The sequence below is a fragment of the Vespa velutina genome, chromosome 2 (assembly GCF_912470025.1).
Source record: "Vespa velutina chromosome 2, iVesVel2.1, whole genome shotgun sequence".
Taxonomy (NCBI): Eukaryota; Metazoa; Arthropoda; class Insecta; order Hymenoptera; family Vespidae; genus Vespa; species Vespa velutina.
Window position 1 is genome coordinate 1095001 of NC_062189.1, and position 13022 is coordinate 1108022.

General features: G+C 26.6%; 2 protein-coding genes across 14 annotated transcripts; one reads left to right on the top strand and one right to left on the bottom strand.

The window, feature by feature from the left end:
- Positions 1 to 2210: 2210 nt before the first annotated feature.
- On the bottom strand, positions 2211 to 7683 carry LOC124957714 (transmembrane protein adipocyte-associated 1 homolog). 13 transcript variants are annotated; one of them, XM_047514930.1, is made up of 8 exons: positions 6837 to 7394; positions 5547 to 5743; positions 5191 to 5486; positions 4910 to 5106; positions 4766 to 4826; positions 4507 to 4693; positions 4290 to 4419; positions 2211 to 2555 (listed from the first exon to the last, which is right to left on the bottom strand). In XM_047514930.1, exons 2-8 carry the CDS (start codon positions 5690 to 5692, stop codon positions 2400 to 2402), a joined length of 1173 nt encoding a protein of 390 aa, XP_047370886.1. In that variant the 5' UTR covers positions 5693 to 5743; positions 6837 to 7394; the 3' UTR covers positions 2211 to 2399. The 13 variants fall into 13 exon arrangements, with proteins under 13 accessions (XP_047370886.1, XP_047370876.1, XP_047370877.1 ...); XM_047514920.1 differs by lacking the exons at positions 2211 to 2555; positions 6837 to 7394 and adding an exon at positions 7401 to 7683 and having other exon boundaries at positions 2844 to 4419; XM_047514921.1 differs by lacking the exon at positions 2211 to 2555 and having other exon boundaries at positions 2844 to 4419; positions 7273 to 7411.
- Positions 7684 to 8668: 985 nt separating this feature from the next.
- LOC124957715 (F-box only protein 21-like) lies at positions 8669 to 11735 on the top strand. The gene is made up of 9 exons (XM_047514931.1): positions 8669 to 8977; positions 9149 to 9418; positions 9518 to 9953; positions 10043 to 10173; positions 10294 to 10447; positions 10557 to 10760; positions 10895 to 10969; positions 11090 to 11306; positions 11388 to 11735. Exons 1-9 carry the CDS (start codon positions 8811 to 8813, stop codon positions 11552 to 11554), a joined length of 1821 nt encoding a protein of 606 aa, XP_047370887.1. The 5' UTR covers positions 8669 to 8810; the 3' UTR covers positions 11555 to 11735.
- Positions 11736 to 13022: the final 1287 nt, after the last annotated feature.

Here is a 13022-nt window from a genome sequence, read left to right on the forward strand (position 1 = left end):
ATATATATACATATACATATGTACGTATTTATATATGTATACAGGGATCATTTGAAAAATTCGCGACTTTTTCTTTCCTCCCTTTTTTTTTTTATAGGATATATTCCACTTGAAGAATGAAATTTATATAATTTAAAAAAGAAAAGAAAAAAAAAAAATGAAAAAGAAATAAGAAAAAGATTGCATATTTTTCATATGGCCCTATGTATACAGGATTGCATGACCAACGAAGTTAACTTGTACAATGAGAGTACATATAGAGACACACGATATCGATAAATATTTGTATATTTATATTTATATTAATATATAAATAACACGCACACACATGTACATGCACTCATACAAATACATATATATATATATATATATATATATATATATATATATATATATATATGTACTTCCAAACATACGAATGTATGTATTCTACATATCGTCAGAGCACACTTTATGGATGGAGTTGTTCGTAATAGTTTTGCCCATGTATATTCAATGAGATTATTTTATATATATATATATATATATATATATATATATATATATATATAAAATATAAGATAATATAATTTTACATTATACATACATACATATATATATATATATATATATATATATATATATATATATATATATATATATATATGTATATGTATATACATATATAATTTCTCATATTATATATAATTCTTAAAATTATTATTAAAGGTCGGAAATGACGCTTAGGATGTAAGAAACGACTCTCTTCGTCTTTAAATCTTCGGGGGTCGTTCGAAGAAGGATTTTTATTTATTTTTTTTTTTTTTTTTTTCGATGCAAAAGTAGGAAAATAGCGAACAAGACCCAGCGCCATTTTGGTTTTTTCTTTTTTATTATTATTATTATTATTATTTCTTTTTTCCTTTCCTTCTTTCTTCTTCTCGTTTTAAATCTTGATCTTGCATCGAATCATAAAAGATATTTTTTTTTTTTTTTCATCAACTGTACAACAGGGTTGGAATAATTTCATCCGATAATTAGGACGGAAAGATCGACGAGAATGTTTTAAAATGTCCCTTTGATATATATATATATATACTTGATATATTTATATATATATATATATATATATATATATATATCAAGTTTCCTATGGCAAATACTGGGCATTATATTTTTCATTATATTTAACTTTTTATTTTGTTTATATGGTAAAGTCTTTCATCCGCTATGGCGAAATATTTATTTATTTATTTTTTTTTTTCTTTTCTTTGATAAATGATCGCGTTGCTTATGCTCTGTTTATTTTTTATTCTTATTTTTATTTTTTTTACTATCAGAAATCAATTTATGTGTGACGTATATACATATGTGTGTGTATGTATGTATGTATGTATGTATGTACGTAAGTATGTATGTATTTATTGTAAATGCCTAAGAGAGACAAAAAACTTCATTCTTTCCCATTTTTTCACGGCATTCAATCGGACAAGAATAAAAAAAAGAAAGAAAGAGAAAAAAAGAAAACAAAAAAAAAAGAAAAAAGAAAGAAATGAGATTAGAAATCAAATTCCAATATGCTTACATGTTGCATGTGGTTTTTTTTTTCTTTTTTTTTTTTCTGTTCAAGTAAGAGATCATATTAACGCGAGCAATCATGTCTTATAAAATGTCACACACCTTTTTGTTCATTTTGGATTTTTCTATCTATACAGGATCTATATGTTGAGAAAAAGAGAGAGAGAGAGAGAGAGAGAGAGAGAGAGAGAGAGAGAGAAAGAGAGTCGCGAAAGAAACTATTTCTAAATATACATGATCATTCGTTTCTTGGCTTTCAATCGGCTGAAGAAAGAATAATAAAAAGTATTATATTAGATAGGCTAAATTCCTATATAATGTAAATTTATAATCGGAGATTTACGATTGTTCTTTTTATGATGTATCATCGTCATCATTACCATCATTAACATCATCATAATCGTCATCATCATCATTATCATTATCATTATCGTGAATTATTTATAAATACATTCATGTCCTATCACAGGGAGAGCCTAAAATAATTATTACGGCCCTGAAATTGTCTTTTTTTTGTTTTCCTTCCTTTTTTTTTTCTCTCTCCATTTTTGTTTAAGAACGACTAGAATTCTTTCAATGTGTTTATACTTTATACAGATAGAATCTTATACATTAACTATTATGTTACAAAATTTGTAACACACATTCCTTTATTTTCTTCGCAGGAACCTAACAGATAAATATTGTTGGAACACTTTTACAGTGGATTTTTTTTTGCGAAGCTCTCTTCTTACTTAAGATAAGGTCTTATCTTTTGCTTTTTACTTTACTTCAGATCTATTCAGATCTTGTTCGATTTTTGTTCGTAGAGATTATTTTTATGATTAATTAAAGATGATACTTCATTGTTGTTGATAACCATTGGTTTGATTCTGTGCCTCTTGACTGTCTATACTGTAACCAGTAATGCTATCTGGACTTTGTAGAGATGCTGCGTACAATGGATTCACTGGTGTTGTATTCGTGTCGAATTGGGTCGAATCGTAAACACTGTGATTCTGTAAACAGAAAAAGAATATCTATCCATAATAAAACTTACGTTCTCTTAATAATGTTGCAATAAAAATATCATATAAAAATAATTAATTAATTAATTAATTAATTAGGACAAATTATCTATGCGTGTGGCATACATAATATAGATTATTAAATTTGTAAAAGTTAAAAATTAATTGCGTGTGATATACGTAAGCAGAGAGTGCATCCAGCAAAGCATAGCTTTTACTAATGCATTAACACTTTACTTTGTGATTAATAAACAAAACAAAACAAAAAAAAAAAATAAGCACACGACTAATTTGTTTTTATTATATCGCTTTAGTTGAATACGAATAGTTTCATCATCAAAATAAAATAAATGTGTTAATAATAAGGCATAACCAAGTTATAATATACATACATATATAAATAAATTAAAACCAAGTGCATATATAGACTACATTAAATTTTGTTTAATTAAGAGCATTTCCTATAATCATGCTATATATATATATATATCTACAGAAACGCGCATCCCCCACACATACATAACGCACACGTGTATACAAATTTTCGAACGCATTTGACATCTCATTGATACTAATAGTTTTTAATATTATACTTAATTACCAATTAACCTATTATACTACGATATTTCAATATATATATATATATATATATATATATATACATATATATATATATATATATATGATCATATATATATATATATATATATATATATATATATGATCATGAAATTATTTACTACTATATACAAACTATATACTAAAATCCTGATATAGTCGTCTAAAAGTTAGTACATAAGTTATTTACAAAGAGTCTGTCTGCGTATATAAAGATTCAGACTGCTTTTTAATAAGTTTCTCACATTTGGTTGACGTTAACGATGACAAATATTGATTTAAACCAGCAGATTCTTTTTCATTTGAAACATTGGAATTAATATTGATTATGTTAGCCGTTGAAAACGGAATAGTCTCTGATATTAGATTTTTCTTTTCGTTCGAAATATCCGAAATATCGAGCAATCGGTTATCCGATTGTCCTTGAATAGATTCTAAATCTTTATCCTCCTCCAATTTAATTTCGCTTTTACTTTTAATACAACTATCTTTATTTAATATATTCTGCGATCTATCATCCCCTAACAGAGGAGAATCTAAAATATCTAAAGATTTTTCAGAAAAAGATTTGAAATATTTATCAGTTACTTCGTTCTTTCGAACTGATATATCATTCGATGATTCTTTGTCAAAGGATGTAAAAACTGTTAAAGCGTTCTCCGAATGAATTTTTTTTGTTGGAAAAAAAAGATTCGAATTGCTGCTATTCGTTCGAGGATTATAAATAAAATTACTGGCGGTATTTGCGGATGATATTAAATTAGAGACGCTCTTGGCTGTGCCGAGTTTAATTTTATAAGATAAATCATTTTTTAACATCGGATTATAAAATTTAATATCCAATGAACCCTTTTGAATATGGCTTACACTGTCCGACTTTGTTAAAGGATAATGTGCGAAATCATCTATACTTTTTTCTGCGCTAAAACGTCTAGCGAAATTTTTAATACCAAATGATCTATGTAATGTGACCTGTGATTCATAAGGATTAGTAGTATTATATTTAGAATCCTTCGCAGATGTTAAGGAATACAGAGAAGTCCTATGCATTGCAGTGGATGATGCCTGAGGATCATACAGGGGCATGTGAATAGACGGAGTATGGACCTGATAGATGTAATCGCTGTCAGTTTTTAACGATGAGAAACTTTGTTGATGAGGAAGCGATACAGTGTCTTCGTCCATTGCATCGTCAACTTGTGCTTTGTAAGAGAACATTATAGAAGGTTGCGAGACTCTAAAATGATAAATTACATTTCTATAAAAAACTACAGAATTCCTAAAATTAATATGAAAAAAGAAAAGTGAGAAGGGGAAAACTTACCCAAGGAATTCTGATAGGAAAGTGTGATATACCAATGGCGTAAAGAGAGTTAAATAGACTGCTGCAGTAAAATCTACAATGCACAGTCCAACGGGATTTTGTGTGTAAGTTAAAAAACCTGCACCAATTGATTGTACTAAATCCATTGTGGCCAATGTGCCAGCATAAACGTAAAAGCTTTTCCGTGCTATAATAACACGTCATTAAAATATTTATATTCAACATTATATTACATTGAGACATTCAATTTCCAACTTACTCGGAAGTGCTAAACGTTCTCTTAATCGTGTCCACGGTAATATCAATATAAAAAGATATATCTAAAGAAATATAATTATTAACAATGAAAATAAATTGTAAATAAGTATAAAGATTAATCATTTATTATTGAAAGAAATATTACCGTAGTAAAAACGAGACTGCTGCAAAACCAAAACATCATACCACCATGGCCAAATACATAAAAGTCTCTACTTGGAATATGGAATGTGTCATCTGGTAAAACTAATTCTAAAGTCCCTTGAGTTATAGTAAACGCTAAAGCGATAAAAGATGTGGCGAGTAATACTCTACGAATACTCGATCGACTATCCAAATGTCCTAAAAAATAAATCCAAAGTGCCTAGAGTTTGAAATGGACGAAAAATTCAATTGCTTTTAAGTAAATAATAAAAATGAACTTACCGAATGCTAAACCAAATATTACTACACTCATCTCCGTAGATAATAAAAAAAATCTAACCGTAACCCAAAGCACTTTGTCGGCTTTACCACCAACGGTAGCTGCAGCGTTAACTGTCATTGATACGACACACCGTATTACTGATATAACGACGTTACAAATAACAAGTCCATAAAATGCTAAAAATATTGGACTACTCGTTGCACGTAATTTAAGCCTTGCTCTGTTGAATCTTATAGCAATAAATAGAAGAAATAATAAATTCGGCACTAGTATTATAATATCCCATATACGAACTCTGAAAAATACTACAAGTTATACGATAATTGTGTTTTTTTTGTTCAATACAATCTCATACCTGGAATCCTTAATCTCTTTATACAATATAAGCTTGCAAAAATGATCTTCGTCGTCCATTCCAGAGCTTGCATTAGGGATCATTGTGCTAGGTAATTCGTATGTATGCCAACCCTCAGAGACAGATTCAGGCTCTGCATTAAACATACTTGCCAATGTATTGGATATACTACATCCAAACCATGTCTTATGTTTTCACTAATAAAAAAACATTTTATAATAATTAATACGACTTATAACTCTATTAATAATTGCATTACGCATATAATACTGATATCTTATAAAAGCATTTGTTTTTAAATTAAAAACAAACAAACAAAAAAAAAGAAAGAAAAAAGAAAAAAACAAATGGAAGTAATTTCAAAGATAATATCTAACGATATAACCTCAAAATTTTCTAAAAGTTTTTCCAAGAAAATAATTAATAAACCTGCACCATTGACCTAAGTATTAATTACATGTTATCTACTAATTACTGCAAGTAATGTCAAAATAAAAAATTATTGAACTATTACAAATTTCAAATTTCTCTTGTAGCAGATCAATACTAAATACTTTGTCAGATCACACACGCACACACACACACATATATATGTAAGAAATGCATAACCCAACTCAAATAATATTCGTGCACTAATTATAAGCTTCTTATCCATGAAATAATGTAATTAGACATAGAAGTGACAAAAATGAATGATAAACATAAACGATATATGTTCAAATTTTGATCGTTTCTATTGTACTATGTACGTAGTAACAATAATAATAGTAATGGTAATAGTAACAATAACAATAATAACAATAATAATAATAAAATAATAGTAATAATAATAATAATAATAATAATAAAACAAAACAAAAAATACAACTTAAAAACATAACATCTTTTCTAATCTTCTTTTTCACCATTCATTGAGAACTTAACCTATAAATTACCTTAATTGAATTAATTTAGTTGACCGTTAAAGGAAAAACAAAAAAAATTAGATTAAAAAAAAAAAAAAAAAAAAGAAAGAAAGGAAAAGCAAAAAAGGAAAGACAAAAGAAAACTGTATAGCGAAGAACAAAAATCCTAGAAAAAATACAATCAGTACAATTTGAAATTTGCCGCTTTTAATGACGTTTGACAGTTTTACGCGATAGAATCGTTTTCAATTGGTTCACATATAGTTTTATAATAAGAACTACGAATACAGTTTAATATTTGTTACTAACATTAAGAAGCTATCGCTGGCACTATTACAAGATTTGGCACTAATCAAATAATACATTTACAAGATAATGGACTTACTAAACATGCGACAGATATCGTCATTTTTCTTCCATTCGCGATAAAAGATTAGAAAAAAAATTTCTTCTTCGAATTTTCGTACGATTGGATCCACAAACTTGGACTTTTTCTTTTTTTTTTTTCCTTTTCTTTTTCTTAATAAAATCCCCGCCCCCGCCTACACTTTCTGTTTATATACGTTTATCTTCTTTCAATTAATGCATACTATGGCCAAGGGCAATTGTCCTTTTGCAATGACATTAGATTACAGAAGAGTACACCATGGTTATACTATCTTCTTTTGAAAAATCAATTAATTTGTTCTTTTTCTCTATCTATTTCTCTCTATCTATTTCTCTCTCTCTCTCTCTTTCTCTCTCTCGCTCTTCCTCTTTTCCTCTCTCCCTTTCTCACTTTCTCTCTCTTTCTCTCTCTTTCTTCCTAAACTTAAACTTACACTTCCAATGTGAAATAAATCAAACATTGACTATCTTACGACGATAATATAATTGCAAGTCTAAAGATGGATTATGTACATATGTACATGGTTATGTATTACTCCGAGCCCACACGATATATACATACTTCTTTTTATCTCTTTAATGACAAGCACAAACAATAAAGCTGTTATCGCACGTTGACAGGTGACGCCACGCGATGTAAAGGTGAGTCCACGTAGATTTTATTTTAAAATGAATACTCATTTTTTTATTCTTTTTTTCTTTATGATTTTGAATCATCCTTAATGAATTATATTCTAAAAATTTGAACAAATTATTACTCGGCTATATATGAGATAATTTTTCTTTTTTTTTCTTTTTCTTTTTTCTTTTCTTTTTCTTTTATTTATAATAAAATAGTTCGAATAATTAATTATAAATAACGTCGAACGATATAACGAAGAATTTTACTTTCACGTATATACGTCGTGTCGCAGCGCTATCTGTCGGCGTATTTTCTCAATTGTTTCCTCAAAAAGTGTTCGTAATTATTGATGTTAAAATATTTATGCGTCGTTTATACATATAAATTTTTTATTTTATAACTAAATAAAACATCGATTATATATATATTTTCTCCAAATATACGTTCGTTCTTAATATCCTTTAAAATTGTTAAACCACGAAAAAAAAAAAGAAAAAACAAATAACGCTTGAATATTAATGAATGAAAATTCATGCTACATGTACAAAATTATCGACCGTCGGTAAGTAAATAAATTGTAAAAAAATAAAATCAATGATGTTTAAAAAAAATAATGTAACATTTATTAAAAGTTTATTAATTATACATGCTCGTTATGTATGTACTAAGAAAATTATTAATTAATAATACTTATTTTGTAAAGTACATTCATAGTAGCACTGACATTATACAAAAATAATGTAATAATAATACCTGAATAATTAAATTCATTACTTTCATAGAATTTATGAGAGATAAAATATTCGAGGTATGATATTTTCATTTTGACAGATACAAACAAGATAATGCTATTTGATATCACGCGAATGAAAAAGCTAACATGGCTGCCCTCATTTAATTGGACTTTTTATAAGAATCTCTTATTGGTTAATTCTAATCATGTGATCTAACCTTACATTTTCAATCAAATTGATAAACATATATTACAATGTTTATGTACGTAAACATATGATATGATCCAAGGTCATTCTTTGTTCAAATTGAAATATATAAAATCATAAGAAATAGAAAATAAATCTCTTAATGTATGGCCGATAACGTAATCTTCTTCTTGATCGCTTGATGGTGATGTATATTATAACCTGTCTTATCTAATAAGCTTCTTAGAACTAATATGAAGTAGTAATATTTAATATTTGTGCCGCTAGAAAATGTTTACTCTTCTACGTGTAGATTTATTTTATTTTAGCAGTCTACGTCACTTCAAGTCGGTGCAGTGGATTAAATAAATGTGTATTGAATTCTTGCAGTTTTTTTATTAATGAATAATCTTGAGATACGATACGAAAAATGGCTGCATATATTATAACACTTCTACCAGGAGAAATAATTGAATATATTTTAGAAGATCCGAATATTACGTTTCAAGATATTGTCAATTTCTCAATAACATGCAAGAATTTCTATCAAATTGTCAAAGATAACAATAAATTGTGGAGAATTAAATATTTTCAAAGGTATTATACCATAGGCTAATATTATAATTACTAATATTATATTTGCGTTTGGAAAACTTGTTAATATCTCATAAATATTATTTTTTATTTAACATTAATTATTGATTATTATTATTATTATTATTATTATTATTATTATTATTATTATTATTATAAATTATTATTGTATAGATGGCCCCTTTTGAAGGAACATTATAAAGAAAATAGTGACGATTTAAAAGTATTTGACTGGTTAAATGAAATAGAAATTAGTATTGCAATAAGACGTACTTTAATGTATCATTTGTCTGGAATGTCCACCAAACATTACAAAAGAGAAGAATTGTCTCATTCTGAATTAAGATATTTGGATCCACTTTTCCGTACAGAACAAGGCGCCCATCAATTAAGTTATCATTTTCTTGTTGATGAACTCATCAGTCTTATCAACCGTCCTATTGTGTGAGTTACCACTATTGTGTAATACTTTAATTAAATGTATATTACTTTTAATTGATACCACTTTAAAAATTTTTACTTCCTTTTTTTTTTTGTTTACAGAGATAGTAATTTAACACATAGATATTATGCCTTCATAGTACTTCGATATTTAAGGCAAAATTATTTAACGAAAGAATGGCAAAGATTTATTAATTTTCCACCAGATGAACAAATTTTAGAAAAAGGTGCAACCATAGTAGCACAATGGAGCCAACCAGAACGACATATTTCTTATTCCTATATTTCCTCGTTACTCGATGATATAGCTAATCAAACGAAAAATTTGTTATATAAAAAATACCCTAAGCATTCTATATTCTCATTATCTGCAGAACAATTATTAATTTGGAAACATAGAAATATCAATGATAATCAATGGAGTACTTCAGAAACAAGGCAGATCCTGGAAGCTCTGTGCGAAGTACTTTTCCAAAATTTAGGTTTCTATGGCAGTAGCGAAATGTATTATTCTTCAGAAAATTCATTTATCGACAGGGTATGTTTTTTAAAAGAGATAATATATCATATAATATATTTGTTCAAAAAAAGAAAAAAGATATATATATATATCTTTTTGAAATATAGGTTTTGGAAAGTAAACATGGAATTCCAATGATTTTAGCAATCATATTTGAAAGTATTGCAAGACGTCTTGGAGTACGATGCGAGCCTGTTAGTTTTCCATCACATTTCTTGTTACGATGGAAAGAAAAATAGTAACTATTAATTTTCAAATTACTTATTCCTATGATATTTTAAAATAATAACAAAAAAAGAAAAAAAAATTAATATTATATTGAATAAATTTTTTTATGAATTCATAACTTCTCCTTTAGTAATGTTACAGAACCAGAAAGTATAGGAAGCTTTTATATTGATGTGCTTAATGGTGGTCAATTTTTAACTAAAGAGAATTGTCCTAAAATTGGTGGGATTTCTAAATGTCCGATAGCAAAGTATAATTTACATAATCCTGCAACTGCTGTAGAGGTCTATATCATGATTTCTTTATAAATCTAATTCTCAACATAATAAATTGAAGAAAGAAATAATTTTATGATATTTATAATGTATTTACATCTTCTTCATTGATTAAAAGGTTGTAAAAAGAATGGCATATAATCTAGATATAGCAGCAAGACAACACATCCATTTAAATGGTAGAGCATCACGCATACGTTCTGCTTTAGAATTGAATTACATGATGCAACCTTACGACAAAACTACTATTCTAAACTTGAGTCGTTTTTATATGATTCATCATATGGATATATCAGAATTAATGTTGCAAAATATGCAAAAGGTTAATTGAAGTTTTACAAAAAAAGAAAAAAAAAAAAAAGAAAGAAAGAATTGCATTAAGCAAATGTGATATTTTCTTTCTAATCTAATAAAAATATTGAATTTCATTTGACACGAATTAATCTAACATTTTAGGATTTAGAAACGAGAGAACAAGCAAATTTAATTCAACCAATGTTACAAATGCTTCGAAATCCTTGTAAACCAGAAGTATGTATATTAATTATCTAATATCTTAATTAAATTTATTCGACTATATATCAAAGATCATGCATACATATTTATAAAATTAATTATCAAAATTTAATGCAATTCTATTATCATTTTTAGGAAGAGACAGAACCGAAATGGAGGATGCCAAATGTAAAATATGCCGTTGGTTTAATAATGACCCATAAAGCGGATGATAATTTATGCGTAATAACAGGATGGGATAAGCCTTATGATACTTTCGATTCGCGTAATCAATTCCAAGAATATAAAAATTTGGAACAACCATATTATAATGCTTTAGTTGATGATGGATCATCTCGTTATATACCTCAAGGTATAATATTCATAATCATTGTAATATATAATTTAAGTATTTTATTTGTTATAAACAATATTCTTATCTTTCTTTTAATAGATTTATTATCATTTCCTTCAAAGCCAAGATTGATAAATCATTATGAGATTGGACGTTACTTTAGTTATTTTAAAGGAACGCATTACGAACCAAACGAAGAGACCTCAACAAAATATCCAGAAAACGAAGAAGCACTTAAAAATATATTACAATATTATCTCAATTAATTTGTTAAAGTAAACTAAAATACGCTGTGACTATATGTGGTATTATCAAGAACATAATTAATTAAGAATTTAATTTTATTTAGTATATAAATATACTATGTTTCTTTATATTTGATATATTTTAATCCTTATAGAGCATTGTAGATATTCTATATTAATTATGGAAAAGGAAAAAAAAAAAAAGAAACACATTTAGTAATATAAATGATATTAAAATATAAATAAATATACTCTTAATAAATACATATGTAATGGACATACACGTTATATATATTTACACATTACTGCTCATAATTACATGGACATTTTCCTTATGCTTATAACCGCCTGAAAAAAAAAAAATTATGAAATTCTTCGATAAATTCGATTCGTTTTTATAAAAATATATTTTTTACAATGTTAAAAAAAAAAAAGAAGGACATTTTAATGATAATTCAATAAATATTTTTCACCAATATTAACAAAAAAAAAAAAAAAAAAAAGTATTTATTTTTTCTTTTCGTCTATATAGACACCACTTTTATGATCGTGTTAACGAATTGCAACACCATAGCTAATAAATTTTTCAATATCTCACTTTTGATATTGTTTTTAGCTTGCAAAATTTCCCAAAAGTTAAATATCATTTTTTAACCTGTCTATCCAAACGATCCCATAGTTTTTCAATTGAATTCAAATCGATCGATGACAATTGACCTGACCATTCCATTATATTAAAATTCTTTTTCTAATCGTTTGTTAAATAATTCATATAGATTTTAACTTTATGTTTTGGATAAATATTTAAAAATTATTACCAATTATACCTTCTCCATATTGTTCTATTAAAATCTTTAAATAAGCATCTCTCTTTAAAATATCATCCTTGATCAAATCTCCCGTCATATTATTTACGATATATCCCCCAAATATCATAGATACTACACGATCAATGATTTAATATTTCATTAATTTACCATAAATGTAATTTGAATTCAAATTGTTTCGAACTTGAATAAATCGATTTACAATATCTTTTATCATTCTTTCAATGTCCAATTTTTATTGAACATTTTTATAACTCATAGAAATCTTTTTCTTTTTATATTTTTTCGACAATAATCGTCTCTTGTAAAATTCGACAGAATTACAAAGATCGATCTTCTTAAAATCCATGTTTTATCGTTGATATCAAATTTCGTCGTTATTCCTGAATCTATTAACTTTTATCTCTTACAACAATATAATTACAATATTTATGATCTTTTCTATCGATCATTTTTATCTTTATCTTTTGGATCTTACTTTTTAAACGAACAAATTCCCATATCAAAATGTAACTTTGAAATTATTTCTATACTTAATTTTTTTGTTTTTTTGTTTTTTTAGTTTTTTTTTTTTCCCCCATAATCATCAAAGCTCTCTTTCAAATATTTATTGGATCGAACTGAAATCAATAAGTATACCAAAACAAACGCTTAGAGATTTT

Excerpts from the sequence above, each read along its gene's own strand:
- LOC124957714 (XM_047514920.1), bottom strand. The coding sequence starts at position 5,692 with ATGTTTAATGCAGAGCCTGAATCTGTCTCTGAGGGTTGGCATACATAC. Across the intron at positions 5,107-5,190 it reads AATATTTGGTTTAGCATTCG|GACATTTGGATAGTCGATCG; the intron begins GTAAGTTCATTT and ends TTTATTTTTTAG. Across the intron at positions 4,420-4,506 it reads TTCCTATCAGAATTCCTTGG|AGTCTCGCAACCTTCTATAA; the intron begins GTAAGTTTTCCC and ends TTATCATTTTAG.
- LOC124957715 (XM_047514931.1), top strand. The coding sequence starts at position 8,811 with ATGGCTGCATATATTATAACACTTCTACCAGGAGAAATAATTGAATAT. Across the intron at positions 10,174-10,293 it reads TTACGATGGAAAGAAAAATA|TAATGTTACAGAACCAGAAA; the intron begins GTAACTATTAAT and ends CTTCTCCTTTAG. Across the intron at positions 11,307-11,387 it reads ATCTCGTTATATACCTCAAG|ATTTATTATCATTTCCTTCA; the intron begins GTATAATATTCA and ends TTCTTTTAATAG.